The 21558-nt window shown below is 40.6% G+C and overlaps 1 protein-coding gene across 1 annotated transcript; it reads right to left on the bottom strand.

The window, feature by feature from the left end:
• Positions 1–55: 55 nt before the first annotated feature.
• C9H11orf97 (chromosome 9 C11orf97 homolog) lies at positions 56–19713 on the bottom strand. Its single transcript, XM_003813795.6, has 4 exons — positions 19479–19713; positions 14501–14605; positions 3965–4090; positions 56–282 (listed from the first exon to the last, which is right to left on the bottom strand). The coding sequence occupies exons 1-4, from the start codon at positions 19711–19713 to the stop codon at positions 278–280; spliced, it is 471 nt and encodes a 156-aa protein (XP_003813843.4). The 3' UTR covers positions 56–277.
• Positions 19714–21558: the final 1845 nt, after the last annotated feature.

The following is a 21558-nucleotide window of genomic DNA, read 5'->3' as shown; positions in this document are numbered from 1 at the left end:
TAATAAAATAACCTGAATTAAAAGCCAAATGAATTATAACTGTGACAACTAAAAATAAGTGTATTTCCTTTATTGTTTTCAGGTACTTACTGAACATTACCAATAGTCTTTCATTACTTTGGATTAATTTATAGATAGGTATTAATACCAATAATAGTAATTACAGGCTATCATTTTTTTGCACACATCTTAAATCCTGAAACAAGCTTGAGTTTCTTCTCCGTTCTTCAGACATCAGCAGAAAGAGGTTCCTTCTTAATGGAAAATCTAATTCATCTTATCCTAGAGTTTTAAAAAAAAGTGAAAAAACAAGTGTTTTACTTCGGGGAGATGCTCTTTAATCTCACCCATTTTAATCTAACTTTGACTTAATGTTCCCATTTGATTGAGCAGAATGTAAGAGCCACACCCATGTCATCCCAGTAACCAGAAAAGCCACTACTTAGTCTTCCAAACCCTCACGAGTGAAGCATAGTTTCCGGACAAGCAGCATCAGCATCACCTGGGAGCTGGATGGAAATACAGAATCTCAGACCCCACCCCAGACCTATGGTATCAGAGTCTGAATTTTATTGAGATACCATGTGATTTGTAGGCACATTCAAACTTAGCACCAAACTAGACAATGCTTTTTTTTTTTTTTTTTTGGCTTGTTTTGTGGCACAGAATAAGAGGGAAACGATAAAAGGTTTTTTGTCATCAACCATTACCGTTTGTTTGTTTGTTTGTTTGTTTGAAACACAGTCTTGCTCTGTCACCCAGGCTGGAGTGAAGTGGCCCAATCTTGGGTCGCTGCAACCCCTGCCTCCCAGGTTCAAGCGATTCTCGTTCTTCAGCCTCCTGAGTAGCTGGGACTAGAAGCGTGCGTCACCCCGCCTGCTAATTTTTGTATTTTTAGTAGAGACGGGGTTTCGCCATGTTGACCAGGCTGGTCTTGAACTCCTGGCCTCAAGTGATCTGCCCGCCTCGGCCTCCCAGAGTGCTGGGATTGATAAAAGTAAATGAATAAAACCTCTTAGTGTGATGAAAGCAGTAGATGCTTCACAGTCTCTAATGGAAACATGATTCAGAACTACAGTTGGATGATCATAATTCTAAATTTAAACTTTAAATGATGTGTATTATGTGTTGGAAGAGTCCCAACTACCATGATCACATTGTTCATGAGAAAGAGAGAAGAAAAGCACAAGCGAATTGTTTAAATTGACAGCGAGATTTGACTGAAGTATCTAACTGAAGCATATTTTATGGGAGAAGTTCCTGGAAAACTCATTGTAAGCCACAGAAGACCTCTCTTTGAAAGTGTTAGTTCCAAGATGTATTTAAAATATATGCAACGTTTCAAGATTCACACACTGAAGAGAGTAGGTTGCATTGCTTTTCCCTCTATTGTTTGCATTTGGTTTAGTGGTCTCAAGTAGAGAAAACGATATACTTTTGAGGGAGCAGGGGATGTATGTGAGTTAGCAGCAAGAAGATTCTAAACATAAGGAGGCACTTAACACATACTTACTGGTTCATTCATTCATTGGTCATTCTCATGACGAATAGCAATTGAGCACCTACTGTGCCAGGCACTGTGCTAAGTGCCAGATACACAGTGGTGAGTAAAACACAGTCTCTGCCTCCATGGAGTTTGTGATAGTGTATTAATTACTACTGACAATTTTTGAAAATTATCTATGGATTTTGTTCATCTATGATATTTCTGTGCCTAGCATCTTCCTTTTTCATTGATAATGAGAAAGGTTGAATTCTTGGTTACCAGTCTGACATATAGATTGATCAATTGTGATTGTACAGCAGATAGTAGCAGCTCATATGATATCACAAAAATGCAGCTGGCAACCTAAAGAGATGAAGCTAAGCTATGTGTCAATAACAGTTACATATTGTAACATGACCACTGTAAGGGCTTGGCACCAGCTGGAAATAAATGGAGGGCCGAGGGCTACTAGGAATGTAGTGTGGATGAGTACAAATGAGCGGGAGCCATGAAATGTCTCTTAAATTGTATGGATGAAAGGAATGCAATTATGGTCAAAATGAAACATGCATTTTTTATCATATGTCCCCAATCAATAAATTGGATAATTTATTGGACTTGTATGTCTTTAAATAAAGGAAATTTGTTATTCAATCAGTCTCATAATATGCATGCAGAAAACCATTCATCTTTAAAACAAATTACTTAGTGAGTTTTCTTGGAATGATGGAATTACCTACGATAAGTGGAACCTAAGAAATTGAGTGGAAAGTTGAGATAAATAGCTTCCAATAGGCAAGTGGCCCAGACTTTGGTTGAATCAACCATTACTACAGGACACTAATATCTTTGTGGATTATGAAGGTAGCTGCCTCCCAGATTCCTAAAACCCTGTGTTTCCATATCCCTGGCATTTGTACCTATTTAACCGCAACATAACAACTGTTGCTTGTTGCACAGTGACTAGATTCTCTGCCATGATGGCCCAGTAGTGTTGGGCCATAGTCTTGGAACTGAGGGCATAGTTTTGGAAGCCAGATGGACATGGGTTTGTAGTTCTGGCTCCACTACCTGCTAGACATGGGATTGTAGGTAGTAAAGTGTCTCTATGCCTCAGTTTTCTTACCCAGAAAATGGAGATTATAATCCTCAACTCATATGATCATGTGGATTACATAACTATATAAAACACTTGCTGCCATGCCTGGCTCCTGATAAATGGTGGCTACTACTACTTTATTATCATTAAACTGAAGTCTTCCTAACTGGTTCCTGTTTGCTACATGAATCCCCTTTAGTAACAAGTTTTGTGTTTGTTTTTTTAACCTCTTGTTTCAGTTTCTTAGTGGCTGTATTTTTTCCCTTACTGAGTCCGTATCCCAGAGGCTGCATCCCTGGCCTCCTGGGGACCCTACTCCTATGTGACACTTTTATTGAACTCTCATCTCACTTCAGGTTCAATAGACATCCTAGCTCGTGGGCACTTGGCTCAGAGATGCAGTAGTGTCTAGTGGTTGAAAGCACGGACTTTGGAGACAGGCTGCTTTGGTTCAAATTCCAGCATTTCTACTCTTCTACTTGCTAGCTGAGCGACCCGGGGTAAATTATTTCACCTCTCTGTGCCTGAGTTTCTGCCCACCTTGGCCTCCTAAAGTACTGGGATTACAGGTGTGAGCCACTGTGCCCAGCCTATTATTGTATATATTAAGAATCTAGAATAAGCAATGCTATATAGCATTGCTATTATGATTCATATCTTGGTTGAGTACCCAACCTTGAATTTTATCTACTTCTCCCTTTTTACCCAGGGGAATCTCCCAATTGTAGGTCTATTTTGAGGACTTATGTACACAGCTGCATGTCTCTAGATTATCTGGACACTGTGCTTCCATATGAAGACCTCTGTCTTCCCCACATCCTGCTACAAATGTTCCTGGCAGACACTGGCTATGACAGTGAGGAATGAGTAATATTTTGTTCCAAAGTTTATGTCTGCTAAGGAACAACGGTATCCTGGGCCCAGTCTGGTGGCCTCATTCCTGGAATAGGGCGAAACTAAGAGAGCCAAGCAAAGTGGCTGCCATGTTCTTCCTTCATTCCCTCATTTCCCTTTCCTCATTTCCACTGGGAAACAAAGATCCTCTATCTAGAAGAAAAGACAGTGCAGGATTCCTCTTCACAGAGGCTGACTGTGTGCTAGAAAGTCTTGTGTAGATAGAAAGTAAAGAAAAAAGTCATGAGTGTAACTCAGAGGAAGAACATCTGTTGTATCCATGGGGGTAAATTGGTTAGGTGAATTGTTACGGTTTGAGTTCCATAATCACATAATATGGCCAAACTAAAAGCAACCCAAGAGAAACAAGTCAAAGGAAGGTTGAGTTTTGATTGAGATCTTTAAACAGAGCATATACCACTGGTTTGTAAACTCTAAAGTCCACTCAGGGGCTTCAGTGGAAGTCAAGGGCATCAGGGTCTTACTTCTGAGTCCTCCGTGCCTGGAGTAGTACTTGGCTTGTGGCAATAAACTGTTTCTGCTCGGCAGTCCTGGCTTCAAGCCTCCCACAGGCAGATTCCTTTTAATGCTCCAAATCCCTTCCAGGGCCACTGTCAATATTTTTTAAAGCAAGAAAATAATTATTAGCATATTCTCTTTTTAGCACAGAGTTTTTGAAGTATTTAATTGGTGATTTTTTTATTTATTTGGGTGGGGGTTTATTTGGTTTGACTAATCAAACCACTCAAATCTTTATCATATGTTTAATCTTTTATTCCATTTCATTTATTCAACTATTCTCTATGCAATTAAACCTCTACAGTGCTCTTAGATAATTTAACTTGCCCCTAAATAAATAGATGAATAGAAACATACATAACAAAACAGAGAAGGATCAGAAATAACAGTTAATAAATGGAATTCATTTAGTCAACTTTATCTGATTCTGATTTAATTCCTACAGTAAGAGAAAATATTTCCAAAGACAATAGGACCAAAAACCACCACATTAATTCATCCAGTAGATCCAAGAATCCTCTAAAAGCCACAAACTAGATGCTGTTTAATCTCCCCTTGAAAAAGAGCAACAATAAACTCACTGGATCCTACATTTTAAAAATCATTGCAAAATACCTGTAAAGTGATGTTTGCCCATTGATAATTATAGGTCTTGGGTCCTGATACCTTTCAATAAGGTTTAGCAAAGATTTGCACTTGGTTATCCTCCATATCCTAAAATCACCTGGTTAGGTTTTGAGACTCAGCAAACAAGCATGTGGTGAATGTCTACTGTGTAGAAAACTGCAACTCAAGTCTAGTAAGTTGGTGAATTTGGGTGAGTTGCCATAAGTTGTTTTTCCCATTTCTAACGCTGCAAATATTAATGCCAAATATTCTCCACAGATCCAAGGCTGCCCACTGGCATCCTCACTGATATTTGATCCCTCTCTAAAGGATTCCATAGCAAGTAATTACTAGCAGCATAGTCTCTGGGTTCAGAGGAGATCTGGGTTTTGATCTGAGTTCTACCATATATCAGTTCCATGATTTTGACCAAGTTATTTAACCCACTATGTCTTAATTTCCTCATTTTTGAAATAGGGATAATAATATCTACTTGAAGGATTATTGTACGATTTAGATGAGACGGCTGTAAAGTGCTTTGTACTCAATAAATGATAGCTATTTTTGTACAGGGAGAATGATTTTACTATCCAAGCATAGACTAAGATTCCGTGACTGAAGGTACAGTCATTGAGCTGACTTGTCAAGCTGAATGTCAATACTTGCCTCTCCTTTCCCACTCCTGAGTGGAGTAGCTGAAGCTATCTGTCAAGATTAGTTTCTCTCTTCTTCAAAGACCTTCAAGGAAGATTGCACAATCTCCTTCTGTTTAAGACCTTACAAAGTTTAAGCTGTTCCTTCTATCTAACCTAAATCTTCCCCTGCCATTCAAGCCAGTTTCCTCTTCTATCCTGTTCAGAGATAGAAAAGGGCTGCTCCCCAGCCTCTGGGTAATAAACTCTCAAATTTAGGAGCCTATGACATTTATTCAATACCCCCAGTGCATGATACCCTGTGGGAGACCAGGGAAATAGATTTGAACTTGTGGTTGACACTTTGTGAAGATCCAGTACGTGGAAAGCAGTATAAAATCAGGAAGCAGAACCGTGAAGACAAATCACGTCAAATTAGATGGAAGAATTGTACTAAATGAAGTATGCTCTTTCAGATGCAATCACAAGAATGTCATAGAGAAAAACACCTGAAATATAAATGCAGATGCCCAGAAATGCATTTGAAACTCTCAAAGCAAAATATGGTTATGCATAAATATTTATTATATTCAGGGATAATGGTTGCAGGAAAAAAAAATAGCCCTCCATACATGTGAAGTGATGTTTGGGTGAAGAAGTTACAGAAGGTGATATATTTGACTGGATAAAAGGGGGTCTAGAAAAAAGCATGGATGCTCTCTGAGGCAGCTGCTTCTTTTAAGAGAAACTTAACTCCCTCAGCTCAGGGCACGTGCATTCCAGAAGGAGGAAGGCAGACAAAGCGGGCACGGAGCCAGAAAGACTTCAAGTGTCAACTCCTCTCAACTGAAAAAGAAAGGGCAGCAGGCACAAGGGGAGAAGCTAGAAGAAAAGAATCAAATTTGTTCTTGAGGCTCAGAATCTTCTAGCGATTCCTCTTCTCCCCTTCTCATGCCTCCAACACCTTCTACTCAGAAACCTTTATACGTGTATTTTTATACTGAATTTTAAAATGACTAAACCATGCCTTTATGCCCAAAATTTTAGCCAGTAGGACCTGGCCTGGTCTTATAGGGAAGGTAAGCTCACACCTTAAAAATATTTTAGTTCCTTTCAGCTTTCTTTGGATTGTAAATAATGAACATTGGAGCTTGAAAAGCCAGTTTAGAGCCATATCGTCTGTACTTCTCTTGTGCAAGCAAGGTCAGAGTTTGACTAGAGAAAGAAAAATATAAGTAATTTTAATTTATGTCTGGTGACTCCTAGGCTCTATAATTGTCTTGGCATGCCTTTGGTGTCTAGTAAATTCCTCCTACATTTTGGGTGCAGAAGACATTTTAATTGAATGAAATAATGAATAACTGGTGTCTAGTAAATTCCTCCTATATTGTAGGTACAAAAAACATTTTAATTGAATGAAATAATGAAATATATCCACATTTGCTTGGCAACATTTTGTACTTTCTAAGCTTGTACTTAAGTAGTAAATAAACTAGATTCAAAATTTAGTTTTCATGTATTAACGCACATGTAGACACTCATTAATGTATCTGGCAATACACTTCCGAAATTCTTTGGAAAAGGAAGTGTTGTGTAAGGGGAAAATTAGTAAGTTTAGTAATCAAATTTTTCATGACTACTATAACCTCTGTAGGTTTTAGCCAGAAAAATACAAAAGACCTTGCAACTGGAAAACATTAAATTAATACATCACTTTATTTCTGCAAAGTCCTTTATAGAATAGAAATGCAGAAATAGTTTTAAAATAAACAATACAATAAATGCACTATTTCCATAATGAATGTCTCATAAGCCTACATTTTTATTTTCTTTCTTTTTTTTTTTTTTTCTTTTTTTCTTGAGATGGAGTCTTGCTCCGTCATCCAAGCTGAAGTGCAGTGGTGAGATCTCGGCCCACTGCAACATTTGCCTCCTGGGTTCAAGCAATTCTCCTGCCTCAGCCTCGAGGGTAGCTGGGACTATAGGCGCACACTACCATGCCTGGCTAATTTTTGTATTTTTAATAGAGATGAGGTTTCACCATGTTGCCTGGGCTGGTTTTGAACTCCTGACCTCATGTGATCGGCACGCCTTGTCCTCCCAAAGTGTTGGGATTACAGGCATGAGCTACTGAGCTCAGCCAATTCTACATTTTTCTTTTTGAAAAGTTGTAAAGAAAGGAAAATCTTCAGGAAATCACCGAGAATACATGAATGATGGACATTAGCTAAATTCTTCCTTATCCAGAAAGTTCTATAAGTTGCCCAAATTCCATTTTATCTGATTAAAAGATCTGATGAGAAAACTACACTCCCTTTTTTTTTTTTTTTTTTTTCAGGATGAGGTTAATCTTTTCAAGTAGACACAGGTTCTTTGCCCTTATCTGATAGGAATGCAGAAAGCCTCTGAAACCTGTTTTTACCTCAAATTTGAACCTGGAGGCTAAACTGAAACTGAACCTACAGAAAACTAGTAACATTTCTTTTTTTTAACTGAATAGAACACTACTTGCTACTAAATCAATTTCAAATCTCGGTTCCTCTCCGAAGGCATAATCTTATGTTTTAAAGAGAGATAGAAGAACCCAATGGCTAAGAGCAACAACATCAGCTTCTGACAAACCTGCATCCAAGTATCAGTGTGACATTGGACAAGTCACTGCATCCCCCTGAGCCTCAGCTTCAAGTTCTTCAAAATGTGAATTAAAAGAGCATATATCTCACTGGTTATTGCAAGAATTAAAAGAGATTATTTGCAAAAAATTTATCACGTGCAGAAGAAACTCTGCAAATGATAACCATTATTACTATTATTATCACCATAATTCCCAACATCAACATCATCATATAAAAAGACATCCCTACCTCTCAACCCAGCATCCAGTGCTTCTAACTCAGCCCATGTATCAACACATCAGGAGCCTACAAGGAATCAAAAGTCCACAGAAGGGAGGACAAGAGGCCTGTCAGCCCATTATTTCTATTGTCACTGATGGCATTCCCTAGACCCAAGTATAGAGTGCAAAGTAACAACCACATGAGACACCTTGTCCATTTCAGTGTCTTCACAGCCCTTATTAACTGTAGTCACAATATGACCACAAGAACAAGTAGCACAGTTCATTCAGGTAAGAGCCCCAGTCTGAACAACTATTTCTCCTGTGTCCCGCTAGCTATGCAACCAACAGTATCCCAAAAGAAATATAATGTTCATTCTATTCAACATCTATAAAACTCAATTTCTGAATCTTTTGATTTTTTACCAATTTCATTCAGCCAAAGGAGAAGAGAAAAAGCACAGAAATGACCCCACAGCTTCCGGGTACTTCCATAATTGTCACTGTCAACTCATTCAAAAATAAAACGTGCTATAATTTAAGTTGTCTACCTCCAGGACAGATCGCCCTCTTAATAGACTCTTCAATAAGTTCATCTATGCTTTGCTACATAGCTCAGTATTGCAGTATTTTATCTATGGTTAAGGAAAATCCAATCTGGACTCTTACTGAAATCTCACCTTCAACAATAAATTACTTTGTTGTGAGAGTATGTGGAGTTGATTGTCTTAAAATTCAAACAAAGCCAGCTAATTCATACATAGCTACAAATATGCTTAGATCCATGCATATATGTTGGGGTCCCTAGAATTTAGACAGGCTTGGGAATATCTACAAAACAGTATGTAGCGTTTATCCAAAGTCACAAATTCAAATATACATAGGAAGAGGCCAGGCAGGTAATATGAGTAAAGCTGGCTTGGGGTAAGAAATAATTGGTTCTCCCAGTCTTTCTCTTTTTTACTACTTTTGATGGAGGCATCATACAAGAGAAACAATTTTTTGTATTTCTACGATGAGAAGAAAAAACCTGCAGTGGGCACGTGAACATACATAGCTTGTGATGTTTCCCACTGGAGTGGGGAACTTGGTGTAGGATGCTGAACAGTGGAGTGGGCAGGTCAGCACGGGGCATTGTAACCCAACCCCAGCCACTGTTGCTAATGCAAATGGTGCCTTGATGGTGTCAAATCAACCTTTATCCTCCGTGCTCCATCCCTGCTCAAGAAAACCTAGACATCTAGATTTGTATATAAAATTTCTAATTTTAAAATATTGACAACTGGTTCAGATATTTAAAAAATATACTGCGGGGCAAATAAATATGTCTGCAAGGTGAACCTGGCATATGGGTCAACATTTTGGGATCTTGAGCCAAACTACGGTACCCCTCACAGTCTAATTAGATGTGGAACATGATGGTCTGGTGTGGAGATAGAGGATGGCTCTCTGGTTTTGCATTTGGACCATAGGCCATGCCATTCATTGAGATGGGTGATATAGGGGAAGCAGCAAGTCGGGGAGAGGTGTGAATTGTTTTGTTTGTTTGTTTGTTTGTTTTGAGATGGAGTCTCACTCTGTTGCCCAGGCTGGAGTGCAATGGCGGATCTCGGCTCACTGCAAGCTCCACCTCCCGGGTTCATGCCATTCTCCTGCTTCAGTCTCCCGAGTAGCTGGCACTACAGGCACCCGCCACCACGCCCAGCTAATTTTTTTTGTATGTTTAGTAGAGACGAGGTTTCACCATGTATGTTTAGTAGAGACGAGGTTAGCCAGGATGGTCTCGATCTCCTGACCTCGTGATACGCCCGTCTCAGCCTCCCAAAGTGCTGGGATTACAGGCGTGAGCCACCATGCCCAGCCGAGAGGTGTGAGTTTTGTTTTGGACATGTTGGGCCTGAGTTATCTTATGACTTATGGGACATCCAGGAAAAGAAGTTTAGCCTGCAGAGACACATTTCAGAGGCATCCTAGAGAGGCCGTAGTGAAAAGTATGAGAAAATCCCAGGAAAGCTAATGGAACAAGATTACAAGACTGTGGGAAACACTCCGATAAACATCAAGATTCGGAGAATGTAGTGAATAAAAAGAGTGCTTAACAGAGGATGAGAAAGAAGTAGAGGGAGAACCAGGACAGTTAAGTATCATGGAATTTGAGAAAGGAACAAGGTTGAAGGAGAGAGCCATCGACTATGTGAAATGTTGCAGAAAGCTCAAGCCACCTAGAGGCAGAACAGTATCCACTGCATTTAGCCATAACGTGTCACCAGAGACACCACAGTGAGTAGAAAGCCAATGGGATTGGGGGTCAGATCTGAATTTGGATCTGGTTCTGCTACTTAATGCATAACCTTGGGCAAGTTAAAAACCTCTCAGAATCTTAGTTTACTCATCCTAAGATGGGGATCAGAATATCAATATCATATAGCTTTGTGAGGATTTGGGGTAAGCAAAATTAAGCCCCTATCCTCAGATAGCTTGTGTTCTAGTGGGAGAGATAGCCAATAAAGAAGTATGTAAAGAAATATGGATCCTCCTCGACTTACGACGGACTTACATCCTGAAAAACCTATCATAAGTTGAAAAAAAATTATAAGTAGTAAATGCATTTCATACACCTAACCTGCCAAACATCACAGCTTCGCCTAGCCTACCTTAAATGTGCTCAGAACACTTACATTAGAATGGCTAACTAGAAGCTGCGGCTCATGGCCACTGCCCAGCATTGCAAAGGAGAATCATAAGGCAGATCGCTAGCCCAGGAAAAGAGCAACATTCAAAATTTGAAGTAGGGTTCCTACTGACATGTATCACTTTCACACCATCACATTGAAAAATCATAAGTTGAACCACAATAAGTTGGGGACTGTCTGCATAAAATTTCAGGTAGCAATAGAAAACAGGAGAAAGAAGAAAGTAGTATAGGGATTAGAAGGTGACCTGGAGGACAATTTCTATTTTGACCTGGTGGAGTGGAAAGGCCTCTCTGAGAAGATGGCATACGCAGTTGAAGGCTGAATGAAGAGAGAGGAAGATATCTGAATGTCTGGGTGACCTTTAAATGTCCTGAGGGGTGAAAATGGATTTGGGACTTCCAGAATGCCAAGAAAGCCTGTGTGGTTAAAGTGGAGTGGGAAAGTATACGAGATGAGATCAGAGAGGTGAGCTGGCCATAGGAGCATGAAATCTAGTCTCAGAATAATAAAAAGCCATCAGACAGCTTTAAGCATGGAGGTGACATGTAGTGATTTATGTTTGTAAAAGATCCCTCTGGTTTCAGTGCAGAGAGTTAACAGTAGCAGGGGCAGTAGCAGAGGCTGTTATAGGATGCTATTGCCAGGCCTGCAAAAGGTGACAGGGGCTTGGCAACGGTGCTGGTGGGGGATTTAGGATATATACTGAATTCAAAAGGATTGGCTGATAGACTGGATACGGAGTTTGAGGACTTGACTTCTAGGTGTTTGGTGGTACCATCTCATGATATGGGAAAGACCTATGGGTTTTTTTAAAAGCCTGGGAATAGAGAATAAGCCTTCGGTTCTGGACATCTTAAGGTTCAGAGGCCTATTGGACATCCAAGTGGAGAATCAAGTAGGTTTTGGGATTTAAGGGGAAAAGTATAGGGTAGAAATAAAAAATGCTGGAGTCATTAGCCCAATAGGGCTAGATCTCCCACGGTGTGAGGGTAGGTAGAGAAAAGAGCCTGTGACTGAGCCCTTTAAATTATACAGGCTAGGAGGAGGGAGAGCCAGCAAAGAAGATGGAGACAGAATAGCTAAAGAGGTAGGAGTAAAACCAGGAAATTGGAGCATTGTGACCTACAGGCCAAGCTAAGAAAGTGTTTTTAGAGGGAAGGAGGAAACAACTACATCAGATGTTATAGAGAGGTTGAGTATGTTGGAGGGATCATTGGATTTGACCTTCAAAAGGAAGGCTATTTGCAATCTTGGAAAGAACAGTTTCCCTGGACTCATGGGAACAAATGCCTAGTTAGAATAGGTGAAGTAGCAAAGGAGAAGTAAAGGGGAGGAGAAAATGGTTAACATGTACTTATCTTTAAAAATAGCAGCTATAGGAACCACACATTCTCTAAAAGTTTTATGCAGAATTCTGCATGTATGTGACAAACTGTGTCTTCCAGGAAAAGAAGCCATGGCTGTCATCAGATATATAAAGGTGGGGTCACTGCAAACTGAATTAGAAGCAAATGTCCAATGGCTGGCCTCTAGGCTCTGAGGCTGGGCTGGAAGAGTGTGGCACCCTCTCTAGATGCTAATTCCCTGTTCTGGCCAATGGTATGTGGCTTCTAGCCATGATATATATTTTAAAAAGAGCAGGATTTCCCATAAGTAGATCATTTTAAAACCCAAATTTATAGAATCTATTCTCAGCATTGAAAGATTTTTCTAGGCTAAAATAGTACCTCTGTGCGACCTCTAGTGGATGTTATTTTAAAAAGCAGCCCAGACAGTCTTCATTTTATATAAAGGATATTTGAAAAGATTGCTTAGGGAAATGAATTTTTATAAACCAAATGATACATCCTATTCACTCAGACTGTCTCACAATCTAGTGTATCCAATAAGAATAATACAACATACAGCTAGTGCTAGTGTATAAACTAGCTTTTATGTAGATTTTTAAAACAATGAAGATAAATCCAGAATATAACAGTATAGACTTAGAAAAAAATGTTAAACACCACGAAAATAGTACATGTAGGCGGGGCTTCCCAGCTGAAATGCAGTAGGTCATTCTGCATCCATTCATTAAGTTCAAAATAGACTTTAAAACTTTCCTTGAAGATATTATGGGAGCAAATTTCACCATTTTATTGGTCTCTCCTTTTATAAGAATGGGTCATACGAGAAGACCCAAAGGAGTTTCTATGTCTGCTTTAGAAATGTAAAGTGGGGCCGGGCGTGGTGGCTCATGCCTGTAATGCCAGCACATTGGGAGGCCGAGGCGGGCAGATCACGAGGTCAGGAGTTCAAGACCAACCTGACCAACATGGTGAAACCCCATCTGTACTAAAAATACAAAAATTAGCTGGGCCGTGGTGGTGTGTGCCTGTAATCCCAGCTACTCAGGAGGCTGAGGCAGAAGAATCGCTTGAACCCAGGAGGCAGAGGTTGCAGTGAGCAGAGATCGTGTCACTGAACTCCAGCCTGGGTGACAGAGTGAGACTCCGTCCAAAAAAAAAAAAAAAAAGTAAAGTGGGCACAACATACATCATGTAATCTGAAATGATGGACTTCTGGGCCTGCAGCCTCTCTGTTAGGAATCCTTAGTGAATTTGGACCTCACTTGCAGGTTGACCAACAATTCTCCACAAATGAAGGAGTCTATGTAATAGTTTTGTTATTTCTTCTAGCAACTGCTGATACCCAAGAGTGTCACAATAAAAATCTGATGATTTGAGAGCATGAAATATGCATCTAGTAATCGTTGAGAAGGAACCATGAAAATGAAGGATGCCAGCAGTTTCAAACTAACATCTGGGATTCTGGGGCTCCTAGAGCATCTCTTTCACACATGAACCATCAATAAGAGCTATCAATGCTCAGATCCTCTATGGGATGAAATCCTTGGATGATCTGACCATGTAAATGACTTAGGTTCTGCTGAGTCAGTGATTTGCAAAGTCGGGTACTGGACCAGCAGCATCAATATCACCTGGGAAATTTGTAGAAATCCAAATTCTTGGGCTCCACTGCAGACGTACTGTGCCACATATGCTAGGGGTGGGGCTCAGCAATCTGCTTTTAACAAGCTCCCAGGTAATTCTGATAAAAATCTAAAGTTTGGAAACCACTGTTACTTGTCATACCTATATTGATAAAGATTAAAGATATTATTGTGTTTTTCAGGCACTTGGAAAAAATGGTACATGTCATTAAATAGAAATAACTCCACCAAGAAAGTGGGACAGCAAAGTACATATTGATATCTAGCTCTTTTTTTTCTGATATGGAGTCTCGCTCTGTCACCCAGGCTGGAGTACAGTGGCGCGATCTTGGCTTACTGCAAGCTCCGTCTCCCGATTCACACCATTCTTCTGCCTCAGCCTCCCGAGTAACTGGTACTACAGGTGCCCGCCACCATGCCTGGCTAATTTTTTGTGTTTTTAGTAGAGACGGGTTTTCACCGTGTTAGCCAGGATGGTCTCAATCTCCTGACCTCGTGATCCATCCACCTCCGCCTCCCAAAGTGCTGGGATTACAGGCTTGAGCCACCGTGCCCAGCCCATTTTTTTTTTCTAGATATGAAGGTTTATTTGGACATAAGCAAATTAATTATAAACTAGTTCAAGAACTTTCCAAAAACTTTTTATTTCAATAGTATGGTTTTATAATAAAATACTCTGTCATCAAGTAGGCAATTTCATATTCGTTTCACAAACATACTTCATTTGTCACTGAGATTACCTGCAGCTGGATTTTTAGTGTGGCATTTATCTCTCTTAATATGAAGTTCTTCTTCCAGTACTTCCTTAATTCTCTTATGTGGCTCACAATATAAAAATTTCTTCCCTATAAAGGCATTAACAAAATCAATTACTTAGTATAAATTCTGCCCGATCTTCTAGCCATTATATCTACATGATAACAATTTTTTTAAAAGAAGACATGTTATTCCATACAAATATCAGACAATTTGCCCTGAAGGCTCTATCTTGGAAAGATCTCTTCCATGGAAACTTTAGGTTCTTTTGGGACTTCACATTTTCATGTAATTCCTGAACTTGCAGGGTAAGTTTCAGGTACCTCTTTTAGGTGTTATGAAGAAATAGATAAAGTTTTCTCATTAGCTTCAAGAAAACTTGCACTCATTTATTCAATGAACTCTTATTAAAGACCTACTCTGTGACAGGCATTTGGCTAGGGGCTGAAGACAGAGCAATCAGTAAGACAGATGTGTGTATAGAGCTTGCAATCCAGGTACAGAAGAGAGAACAAAATCTCAGCATTTTAAAATCGTCATTTTAAAAGATTGAAACTGAATTGTAGTAGTGAACCACTTATGGACATAGCACTTTTCCCTGGCCTTTAAATCTGGACCTATAGGACATGACTACTACAGTCAAGGACTGAATTGTTTGTTTTAAACACTGTAGCTACATTTCTTCTCAGAAATGTAGCTCAGCCCAGATATCAGAACTCCAGAGAAACAAAAGAGCTCTGTGCTATTGGGCCTACCCATATCCCTAATCTCTCCGGTCAGCCTCTCTCTCTTGCTCTCTGAGCTCCAGCCACATGGCCCTTCTGTTCATTCCTACCTTTGCACATGCTGTTTTTGCTACCTGAGCTGCCTTTCTCCTGGTTTTGCCTATATAACTTCTACTCAAATTTTAGGTCTTGGCTTAAACATTAGTTCTTTAGGAAAACTTTCCCTTACTCCACAATCTGGAAATGACTTTTTATCATGGCACCCTCCTTTATTCTTTCATTTTACTTATTGCAATTTGGATACAGCTTCATTTTTATACACAATTATTTGTGTAGCTATTTATTTAATATATAACTTCTTTACCAGATCACAAACCCCATGAGGGCAGGGATGTTGTCTCTTCAGTTCATCAGAGTCTTAGAACAGAGCTTGGCATGATAATAAATGCTCAACAAATGTGTGTTCAGTTAGAACTAAGCACTGATAAATTGGAGCTCTAACTAAAGACTGTGTGCATGTCTGTCAATGCAGTTATACGGTCACTGTGAATGTCAGTGAACCGATAGTTCTAATCTCAGTACCCAAAAGCTCAATTCAAGGAACCAATGAAAACCTAAACAACCAAATACTTTAGTTGTTTATGATTTGATTTTAAACTCACATATATATGGGCAGGTATCTCATCTTTTCCAGACTAATCAATAAACAACAGAAGTGAGTCAATTTGACGGGGATGCAGACTGGCAAAAATGGGGCAAGAGACCTGCTGCTTCCGGCAGTGATCCCAGGTCATTCCTGGTCATGAAGACCCAGACACACCCTCAGACATGAAAAAGTTAGAATTACATACTTTCAGGGTCTCATTCTTGTTTCCCCGAAGTTGGAAGTCATATGAATAAAATATGGGATCAGCATTACTGAAGCCTAACTTTGGTTTAATCTGTTAAATCATGATCTTCAGGCAGAAAAAGGGTTCACAAACTTGGCTAGGAAGAAAACTAAGCCTATAACAGTACAACAGAAAGGAAAAGACCACCTGCTCTCAGTTCAGATCTCCTGACAAATTTCAGCCCTGGTGCTAGGAAAATGCACAGAAGAAATCACTAAAGGTGATTTGAAGAATTGTGGTAATTGGGAGAGTACTAAGGAGCTAGTACGGGTAAATATCTCCTGCTCAGGAGAAGAAAGGAAAGGAGGGGAGAAGGGGCAGAACTTTCAGGCAGAAAAAGGTTTCACAAACTTGGCCAGGAAGGAAAGGAGAGGAGAGGAAAGGAAAAAGGGAAGGAAAGGAGAAAGGACAAAAGAAAGGAAAGGAGAAAGGAAAGAGGAAAGGAAAAGGAAAGAAAAGGAGAAAGGGAAAGGAAAGGAAGAGAAAGCAAATTTAAAAAAGAAAGAAGGAAGAAAGGGAAAGAGAGAGAGAAAGAAAATTCTACAAACTCTACCATAGCAGTTTGATGTTGATCTTTACCAGCATTTTGAGTGGATTGATCGATAGATGTCTTGTGTGATGATGAGAAGCTGTGATCACTGAGAAGTATGACTAAGAACAGTATTATTCCAGAATTTCTTTTGAAACAATGTTATTCCAGGTTTTTTGGATTTTTTTTTGTTGTTTTTTGTTTTTTTTCCTGAGAGCTAATAACAATTGCATCTTATATATATTATTATTTCTCTTTCTCACAATGACCTATGGGCAAGTATAATTATTCCTGTTTTATAGTTGAGAAAGTAGCTTCCTTAAGTCATAAAACTAAAATCATGAAAATGAGAAGCCACACCTACCTGAGTCTCCCAAGCTCCTAGGGTTATTAAAAATTATTTATCGTTTATTACAACGCATAGTTATAGATCCACCGCACTCTACTAATCGGTTCATACCTAGAATACAGGTTTCAGTGATATGATACACTGGAGATTGTTGGAAGAAGTGGCCGGCCAGCCAGGTTAGAGCACTACAAGTGATTTTAAAGGTGACATTGGCCAGGCGCGGTGGCTCATGCCTGTAATCCCAACATTTTGGGAGGCTGAGGTGGGCAGATTACTTGAGGTCAGGAGTCCAAGACCAGCCTGGCCAACATGGTGAAACCCCATCTCTACTAAAAATACAAAAATTAGCCAGGCGTGATGGTGCGTGCCTGTGGTCCCAGCTACCTGGAAGGCTGAGGCCAAAGAATTGCTTGAACCCAGGAAGGGGAAGTTGCGGTGAGCCGAGACTGCGCCACTGTACTCCAGCCTGGGAAACAGACTGAGACTATGTCTCAAAAAAAAAAAAAAAAAAAAGGCAAAAATAAAATAAATAAAAAATAAAAGTGACATTAAGTGTATGAAAGATTTGGTTGGTGCTCAAAGGCTGCCCTTATATAATTCAAGGATGTTTACATGGCAAACAACCACACTTCGTGTTTGAGAACAGGCCTGTGATTAGGGAATAGAAGCTGTAAAGAGACTGAAGACTTTTCCAATAATTACAGACATTTGAAAAATTGACTGAGTACTTTGTGCTTGTGCGAACAGCCTGTCTCTACTTAGGCTGAGGCCCTAAAAGGAGGTTCTGAGGGAGGCTGAGGCAGGAACTCTTTCATTTTCCCACCCCAACTTTGTGAGCTTGTGAAAGTTTGGACACCTGCCTTACGTCATTAGTTCTTTCCCTGAAACTTGTGGAATGCCTGGCATGTAATAAAGACTCAATATGTTAAACTGATGAGTGAATGTTAATCCCACCTTTTACTCCTAGAGCCACAGGACTAAAGAAACTTAGATACTAGCATCTTTAATGGGGAAGTTTCCTGATAGAATTTGAAGTAGGAGGCTGGGCGCGGTGGCTCATGCCTGTAATCCCAGCACTTTGGGAGGCTGAGGCGAGCGGATCACTCGAGGCCAGGAGTTGAAGACCAGCCTGACCAACATGGCGATACCCTGTCTCTACTAAAAATGCGAAAACATTAGCCGGGCATGGTGGTGTGTGCCTGTAATCTCAGCTACTCAGGAGGCTGATGCATGAGAACTGCTTGAACCCAGGAGGCTGAGTTGCAGTGAGCCCAGATCATGCCACTGCACTCCAGCCTGGCAACAGAGCTATCTAAAAATAATAATAATCATGATAATTTTAAGTAGGAGTAAAGAATCTCCATTACCCAAGTATACTGAATTTATGTGCTCTAAGCAAGGCCTCTGCATGCTGCTGATAATAGTAACAAAAGGAATGACATTTCATAGTCATACTGGAGCTGATGCCCGGGGAAGAGGCCTCTTTCACCAGGAGGCAGTAGTTCTGTAACTTCTTGATGAGGTCTCTGGGGAGGAGAGTGTGTGGTCCACCAAGCACAAGTACGGAGGTGCTTCAGCCCAACCCTCCCTCCTGGGGCCTCCCAGTGCAGAGGAACCTTGGAGAAACCCAGTCTGCTCTCCAGAGATGCAATCAAGAAGGTGCTGCAGGAAGGCTGGAAACTACTCTGTTCCTCTGACTTATTATTCTCACCATCATTCCTTAGCACCTACTGAAGACCTGGGGGTGCAAGAGGCTATGAAATATCTGTTAATTCATGAAACAGTATGGGTGAATAACAGCCTGGCTAGGACTCAAATTACAACCACTTCCATTATGGCTGTGGGCCAGAACTGTCCTTACCTATTTGAATATTGTGTGTTTGGCAGGGCAGAGAGCAAAGAACAGTGCGTTAAAATGTGGCCCATAATTATGAGATTCTAAAAGGATTGGGTAATTGTAGACTGAGAGTCCAAGAGATGGAAGTTAAAAGTGATTTTAGTATTTCGCCTGCACTGACTGGCTGTGGCAAGTCTCTTTCCTCTGGTCTAGATCTCAATTTCCTCATCTGTAAAATGAAATAACTGGCAAAATGAGCTGCGTGTTTCTAAGGGTGTCTACGCATACATACATACACACACATATACATATACAAATGTGTATATAAAATGGTATACATATAAATGTGTGTGTGTGTGTTAATTCCTTTCAGAATAACGCCACTACCGATTAAATTGGAGCTGATGCCCAGACCCTGAATTCAGGCAGGCTATCGGGAAGGAGGGCTTGGAAAGATGGACCTATGCTTTCTGCCACAGTGCCATCATCACTGGTTCTGCCAAAAGCAGCAGCTCCACCTCCCCTGCCCCAAACCTTCTCAGCCAGTCCCACTGCGGTTTCCCCCAATTGCCCTGTCACTCGTTCTCCACGCCCCTCCTCCCAGTAGCGTCCGCGGCTGGAGCTGAACTCACACTGCTGGCCGTGCTCTAGGAGGCCGCGGCCGGGCTCCCCGCGCGCCCCGCACCCCAGCCCTGCTGGCGGAGGAGGCTGCTTCTCTTCGCGACCCGCCTCGGGCGCCACCACTGCGGTCACCACCACCGCCTCCTCGCTGGTCATGCCGCAGCGGTCTTCCGAGAGCCCTGGGCACGGTTTCCTTCTCAGCTCAGTCGCAGGCAGCACAGCATGCGAGGCGTCTCGGGTTGCCATAGTGACTGCCGATTCTCCCCGCCCCCAGCCGGCCTTCCGAGGCCCTAGGTATCCCGCGCGCCAAAGAAGGTGCTGAAGTTATGGGGCTGGGGTTATTATTATCATTGACCAAAGCAAAGGACTTTCCATTAATTTCTCGTTAATTTCTTGTTAATTTCTCACAAGAGCTCGGCAAGAGAGGCTTTACTCTTCCCAGAGAATCCGAGATTCAGAAAAAGCGAAGGAAACTGCATGAGGCCTCATAGCTAGGAAGCGGCACCGCTGGAATGTGGACTCAGAAGTCTGGTCCCAAGCCGACAGAATAGACCACTGCCCAGAACAGAAAAGTTAGAAGTGGAACCGGTGTGCAGGTGAGTGCAAGGCACCGTCGCTGGTTTCACGCAGCCTTGTGCCTGTCGCGTCCTGCTCCCTGCTACGCACACGCAACGTGATTGAATAAGTAAATATTGAGGATTCCCAACTTTCACGTTGTGAATTATTATATTAAGCACATTGTAGTTTCCAAGCTCTTTTGTATTCACAAAATAACAAACTAATAACTAACTTTACAGATGAAATTAAATTCAGCAAATTTTAATTTGAAGAGCAAGTAGAAAAATTCAGGGTTTTATTTGGAGCATAAGGTTGCTTTTGTCTTGGTTTGGTTTTGCAGGCCTTAAAAATGGATTACGTTGTGGTGTTAATTTTATGGAAGTTGAATGTGCATTGTTTTATAGTATTAAATCGTTTTACAAGGCTTGCAACCAAATATAGGAGACCTCTTCTGTCCCCACTGTACCCCAGAGCCAAACACTTTTAATACCAAATCCTTATATTGCTGCTTTTTATGTTTTTCAATTTTAGATATCATGTTGATTTCCTACGATGAAAGACGAGATTTCTCTCTCTTTCATACCCCCTGTGTCACATATACTTATTGCTCCTTTATACTCCCATTATAGATAAATTGAAATTTTGGCTAGAGTAATATTTGTTTACATTACTATGACAATTGTATTAGGCTAGTCTTGCATTGCTATATACCTGAAACTGGGTAATTTATAAAGAAGAAAGGTTTAGTTGGCTCACAGTTCTTCAGGCTTTACAGGAAGCATGATGCTGGCATCTGCTTGGCTTCTGGTGAAGCCTCTGGAAACTTACAATCATGGTGGAAGGCAAAGGAGGAACAGGCAGCTCACATAGCAAAAGCAGGAGATCGCTCTCTCTTTCTTTCTCTCTGTAGAGAGATATCTATCTATATCTATCTATATATAGAGAGAGAGACAGAGCGAGAGGCAATTAAAAGGTTGTGTGGAAAGGTTGCGTTCCTTTTTTATATCTCTGTATTTTTGCACTATTTTCTGAGAGATCTTTCTTAACATGAGTTTGAATTTCAAACTGCTCCCCAGTACCCACAGTGTTTCTCCAGGCAGTTCAGGCACTCCTCATTCATTTAATACATATTCATTGAATGATGGCTTTGTGTCAGGAGCTATTACATGTGCTAAGGATGCAGCCATGAACAAAACATACAAAAATCCCTGCCCTTATGTAGTTGAGTTCACATTCTGCCCAAGATTTGATTTGAACAGAGTTGTTGACATGTTTGTACGTGTGTGTATAACTTTTACCTAACATGTTTGGAGTGAATTCATCGCCATTCTCACTCAGCTATGTTACTGCCAACATGCCTTGGCTTTTGCTAAGCCCTTCGCCTATCAGAAGTCCATATGGCTGAAAGAATTTGATGAGTGAGTTATGGCAACTCACCATGAGTTCTGATAGGTGAATTATGGCAATTCACCTATCAGAAGTTCAAATGACAGAAATAATTTCCAAAAAGTTATTCTAAATGACTTATATTCA

The sequence above is a fragment of the Pan paniscus genome, chromosome 9 (genome assembly GCF_029289425.2).
Source record: "Pan paniscus chromosome 9, NHGRI_mPanPan1-v2.0_pri, whole genome shotgun sequence".
Lineage (NCBI taxonomy): Eukaryota > Metazoa > Chordata > Mammalia > Primates > Hominidae > Pan > Pan paniscus.
The sequence above is the reverse complement of the archived record's forward strand: the minus strand, read 5'-3'. Positions and strand labels throughout refer to the sequence as shown.

What these genes read in the sequence shown, in the direction of transcription:
- C9H11orf97 (XM_003813795.6), bottom strand. Translation starts at nt 19,713, where the DNA reads ATGGCAACCCGAGACGCCTCGCATGCTGTGCTGCCTGCGACTGAGCTG. An exon ending in CCTAGAGCACGGCCAGCAGT is followed by an intron (nt 14,606 to 19,478) that starts GTGAGTTCAGCT and finishes ATGCCTTTATAG; the next exon opens with GGAAGAAATTTTTATATTGT. An exon ending in CACTAAAAATCCAGCTGCAG is followed by an intron (nt 4,091 to 14,500) that starts GTAATCTCAGTG and finishes AAATATTGACAG; the next exon opens with TGGCCCTGGAAGGGATTTGG.